Genomic DNA, 5401 nt, shown 5'->3' on the forward strand with positions numbered 1-5401 from the left:
GGTGGGGGGGTGGGGGGTCACAGAAGGGGATCCCCTATCCTCCCTGCCACAGTCCTGGCTATAAAGCAGTGATGGCACCATGCCCAGGGGAGGCGGCTGCCTGCTGCAGCTCTCCACGCTGGCTTGCAGCCCAGGGGCCAGGGGATGCCTGACCTGCAGCCTGGGCTGAGCCCATACTCAGGGAGGCTGCGAGCAGTGGAGGGGGAGTTGATGAGCAAAGTTTGGCCCCAGCCCTGTGCGACTCCAGCCTGCTCATCCATCTGCCCTAGGCCTGGAGATTCCTCGTCCTAGCCCTGATCCCCCTCCTAGGGGAGGAAGTCCTTCCTCCCTTCCTGCCTCAGTTTCCTGTGTGGCACTTCCAGCCCCTGGCCCTGTGTTCTGCCCCATGCCTGCCACTGTCCCCCTTTGAACCCACACCAGGGACCTGCAGGCTCTGATCTACCCCATCAACCCCCCATCACCGGGTCAAACAGCTCTGGCACGGCCCAGCTGTGGCTGGATCGTGGCCTGTGGTCTCTGGTCTCATTCTGTTCCTAGCACATTTCCCCCTCTGCTCCAGGACCCAGGTCGCAGCCTTCTGCGCTCTGTTTGGACCACTTCTGGATTCCCTGGTGGCTCTGGGCCCAGGGTCCCGGATTAGATGGGGCCTGCCCTTCCATGCTGATCTAACCACTAGGTGAGGCTGCCTACAGCCTGGTGCCTTAGAGCTACAGATGTGGTCACTGGCTGGCCAGGCACATGCAATGGAGTCCGTGGCCAGGTGAATGTAGGGGGTCTACTAGGGGCAGTAATCCCCTCCCAGCAAGGGATGCCAGAGTCTGCCCTGCCAGAGAGACTCGCTGTCATCAATGGGTGCAGGACACACGTGGAGAGGGGCATGGGGGTCCCTGGCCCTCAGGGACATGGTATTGGAGAACAGAGGGCCCACGTACTAACAGCAGGGAAACTGAGTTAGCTTCAACTGGGCTGCCACATGCCGACTAGCCCAGCAGTGTCTGGGCTGAGGACTTCTATCCCTCAGTCACATGCCCAGGCTAGACAAGGCCACAGGGGCACCGTGGAGCCTTGGCTACAAACCTGACAGCTGCAAACTCTATAGGTACAATGGCAACCTGCCTTGCAGCCCGTGGCCCTGTAGGCCGGAAGCTGCGGTCAGGGGGACCACAGGTGTGCTATGCAGCTGAAAGTCGGGTATCAGGGCTGCCACGAATGGCTTTGGTGCTGCTCCAGTGGCAAAGCTGACAGCAGACTTGGGACACCACTCCTGCTGGTGTGCCCTGGCCCAGCCACCTACACACAGAGGACATGAGGCTGCCAGTCACTCCACTCACTTTTAATACTATTAATTCTAGGCACAGCGCCGGTGCGCTCAGCCTCACCCAGCCCTGTGAGGTAGGTCAGTACAGTTAGGCCCATTTGGCAACTGGGGAAGTCAAGGCAAAGACCAAAAGCCTGGTCTCAGGGTGCAGGAGGAGGTTGAAATGGAGTTGGTGGGGTTCCCAGCCACTACAGGAAGGCGTCATCCTTCAGCTGCTGTGTCCCAGGTCCCGCTGGCTGCTGTCTTTGAACTCCCAAGCAGGGACTTTAATCTTCAAGCCCAGCCCTCCAGGACTGAAACCAGATCCTGTGCCATATTTGGCTGGGGCTCTGCCACCAAATGGTTCAGTTCCAAGCTGGCTGTGATGGCTCCAGCCTCTTCCCCAGGCCATAAAGGAGCTGTGACAGAGCACGAGGTCCAATGCCCATTGGTTGGGGACAGATCAGACATCTAGGTGCAGGAAGGAAAGCTCAGCTGGTGTCAGGGCAGCAGAGATCCTGCAGGAATCTCCTTCCCACCTCAGGCAGCAGCAGCAAATCAGGGTGAGAAGTGCCCAGCCTTGCCCACTGTCCCTGGGGCTAAAAGCCAAGACTGCATTGACATGGGAGGCAATGGAGGACCGTGCTGAACAGGAGCACTGTCACGCTGGCACTGGGCTAAGATGTGGCCATGTGTTGCCTAGAAGTCAAAGCAGGGGGCTAGGTTGGGGGGCAGAGGTGCTAATGATGAAGCAGAGGTGAATTGTAATTAGCCTTGTGCAGTGTAGAGCCATTGCTGTGCCAGGGAGACAACACCGCTCTCTCCGGAGAGCCCCAGAGGCAGCAGGGGCTCCAGCAGGAACATGGCAGCATTGGAGTCTCTGCCCTGGCTCCAGGCTGGCCACAAGCTCATGGCTGAAGGAATGCTCCTGGCTCCAGGTAACTAGTGCACCAGAGAAGCGCTAGCACCAGCAAAGTTGGCCAGGACCCTGGGGAAGGCACCAGCCCCACCTCAGTGCTCACATCCAGGGGGTCTGTGGGCATGGCTGCTGCAGCTCAGCTCAGCTCAGTAGGGCTGGGCAGGGAGGCCAGCGCGCCAGCTGGCACCCGCAGGAATCAGCCTGGCAAAGGGCTGCATGGGGGACCAGGGCGCTGCATCAGCACCAGCCCCAGCCCCTTGCTGACAGCAGTGGTCCAGCAGCCCCCAGCTCCTTGAGGCAAAGACAGCGCCATGATCAGCCCCAGACCCTGCCAGGTACTGGCGTTGCCCCCACTTCTCTATGGTGGGGAAGCTGGGTGCTGCTAGGCCAACAGAACCTTTATTAGTCTCCCCCACCCTCGCCCCAGCCCCCGGCCACTCCTGCTAGGAGCCGCTCTCGGTCTCCAGGACCTGGGGCTCCCGCCTGCTGCCGGGCCGGAAGGCCCCCCTCCCTCGAGGCCCACGGGGGTGGGTGCCGCGCTCCCGTGCCTTCCCCCACCTCCCACAGTCCCGCGCTGGGGAGGGGCCCTGCCAGCTGGGGGAGGGCCGGGGCTTGGAGTGGTTCAGCGCCAGATTCTCCTTCTCTTGGCTTCGGGTGCTGGCTGCCTGCTCTGGCACCCAGGCCCCTTCACTACTGCTCTCCTCCTTCACAACTGTCGCCCCTGTGGCACTGTCCTGGCATGGCTCTTCCTTGTTGGCACAGACAGATGCTTGGGCTCTAGCATGTGGCCGGGGGTGCTCCTGGCTGCAGCGCCCAGTGGCCCTCTGGCTCCTGTCCTCCCACCGCTCTGGTCTCCGGCCAAACCCCCGGGCTCGGTAGTAAGTATCTGAGTCGCTGCCTGCAGGCCTGGGCTGGCCTCTGGGCCCCGGTCGCCGCTCTCTCCTATTCTGCTGCTCCACAGGCACGGACATGTTGTCTGGGGGCCTGGCTTCTCCCTTCAGCACAGGGGCTCCAGAGGGATCAGGTGGGTCTGGGGCACCACCTGTAAGTTGGCAGGGCAGCTCAGGAGCCCCCGGGGTTGCCAGCTCGAGTGGGGGGACAGGGCCTGGTTCAGAGGCAGCTGGAGGCTGAAAAAGGAAAGCCGGCAATGAAGAGGGGGTATGGCTGCCAGGCTGACCCCAGGCTCCTGGGGAGAGCAGCCCATGACTACCGCCTGCTCTTCAGGCTCTGCTGGCTGTTCCAGTCTCACAGCCAGAGCCTCCGAGGCTGCCTGGAGACCTCAGGTTGCGGTGAAAAGCCTCCTTGGCCTGGAGCAGCCAAAAGCCCCAGCGAGAGTATGACAGAACTATGCCCCCCACCCCGAGCAGCCCACACTGCCAGGGCCTGTAGCCACCCACGTCTGTCCCTACCACCTACTGCCTGCAGGCTGATGAAGTAGCGGTTCCTCTCAGCCTCTGGGTCGATGATGCCCCCCTTCCTCTGCTGTCGCTTGTAGATGAGGTGCAGCTCTGCCTGCTGCCGCAGTGCCTCCGCATCGGGCCTGTATTGCTCCTGGGGGTAGTGAGTGGGTACATCAGCCCCTACCCATGCCCCCACGGCATCTGGGCACTGGTGCAACCAGCCCATGTTTCCCATATATCAACTAATGGGCTGGGGGCAACCCAGAGACGTGCAGGCAGAGCCAAGGCTGCCTTGTGTTCCTGTGTCAGTGGCCTAGTGACCAACATGTTCCCTGTAACCGCTGCCTCTGGTGCCTAGCAGTTTTAAGGCCAGGTACAGGGGATGGATCAGGCAAGCCCTAAGCAAGGCAAGGACTATTAAATCACACATGAGGGGCCTGTAAAGCATCCTGGGTTAGGCAGCAGGGGCAGGGCCATGCCTCACACTGTCCTCAGACCAGCTGGGCTGGACTGCCAGGTAGGTGCCACTTACCAAGGGGTGCTGTGGGGGTGGTGCAGCCTGCAGCGCTGAGAGGTCATAGATTAGTGTCTCCCGGCACACGGGGCACTGCACTCCGGGTCCCTGCAGGGGCAAGAGAGACATGGTGCCCAGTCACAGGGCAGGCCCCGCAGTGCCCATCTCCACGTATCTGTCCCAGGAGCCAGGCAATCCCCACTCTGCTTCCTTGTGCCAAGAGCCCCCACTGCTGGGAGGTTTGCAGTGTCTAAGGCACTGCAGAGGTGGGGAGGGGCTGCAGGCAGATATGTAGAGGGAAGGGTCTCCAGTTTGTTTTCCGGGCAGCTGAACTGTCAGCTGCGTGGTTTTCCACCTCTGCCCGAGTGTCTGGAGCCTGGCTCAAGGGCTGGGGAGGTTGAGAAGGCTTTGAGACAACTCGGTGCTGCTAACTCTGGCAGTTATATAAGAAACCTGGAATAGCCTGGACATCAAGTCCAGGGTCACATGGCTAAGGAGGATCTCTGCTTGCGGAAAACACGTTCCAGGGAAAGGTTATAGCTGTGAGCACCAGCCCCACAGTGGCTCTAAAACCAAGGGAAAACACAGCAAGTTGCTCCCGTGATCTCTAATGCTTGGAGCTGGCATAGAGCCCATCACCCTAGGACTAGCTTCCCGGATCAAGGACAAGAAGTCCTTTTTTAAATACACAGGGGGCAAAAAGAAGGTACTGGGTAACGTGGGGCACCTGCAAGACACGCTATGAAATTTGGTTGACATACCAGATGACAAAGCTAACCTATTTAACCACTTCTTTGCCTCCATTTTCCTGAGAAGGGACCGGATCAGCCCCACTCAGGCCCCAGGGGAAGCGCACCTAGGCCATGGGTCAGGGAGGATCTAGTCAGGGAACTTCCAGAGTGACTGGATGTATTTAAATCAGTTGGTCCGGACAATTTCCACCCATGAGTACTGAGGGAATTGGCTGCAGTCATTGGGGGCCCCTGGCACGGCTTTATGAGCACTTGTGGTGCTCTGGTGTGGTGCCAGAGGACTGGAAGAGGGCCAATGTGGTACCTATCTTCAAAAAAGGGAGGAAGGAGGCCCTGGGGAACTATAGGCCAGTTAGTCTTACCTTGATCCTGGGTAAGCTTTTTGAGAGAATTATCCTGGCACATGTCCACGAGGGGCCGGGGGGAGAAAGATTATGCTTAGGGGCAACCAACACGGGTTCATTAGAGGCAGGTTCTGTCAGACCAACCTGGTGGCCTTCTATGACCAGGTCACCAAAT

General features: G+C 59.9%; 2 protein-coding genes across 2 annotated transcripts in view; one reads left to right on the forward strand and one right to left on the reverse strand.

Annotated features, from left to right (window-relative positions):
• Window positions 1-705, forward strand: part of LOC109301588 (sterol 26-hydroxylase, mitochondrial) — a 12281-nt gene extending 11576 nt beyond the window's left edge. The window contains exon 10 of the mRNA XM_019522822.1: window positions 677-705. Coding sequence (XP_019378367.1) covers window positions 677-705 — 29 coding nt within the window. The remainder of the gene's footprint in view (window positions 1-676) is intronic.
• A 612-nt stretch (window positions 706-1317) lies between these two features.
• Window positions 1318-5401, reverse strand: part of RNF25 (ring finger protein 25) — an 11804-nt gene continuing 7720 nt past the window's right edge. Inside the window, exons 8-10 of the mRNA XM_019522662.1 lie at window positions 4149-4238; window positions 3633-3767; window positions 1318-3343 (exon numbers count right to left, since the gene is read on the reverse strand). Coding sequence (XP_019378207.1) covers window positions 2660-3343; window positions 3633-3767; window positions 4149-4238 — 909 coding nt within the window. The 3' untranslated portion in view covers window positions 1318-2659. The remainder of the gene's footprint in view (window positions 3344-3632; window positions 3768-4148; window positions 4239-5401) is intronic.

The sequence above is a fragment of the Gavialis gangeticus genome, unplaced genomic scaffold (assembly GCF_001723915.1).
Source record: "Gavialis gangeticus isolate Ggan-Ray unplaced genomic scaffold, GavGan_comp1, whole genome shotgun sequence".
NCBI classification, from domain to species: domain Eukaryota; kingdom Metazoa; phylum Chordata; order Crocodylia; family Gavialidae; genus Gavialis; species Gavialis gangeticus.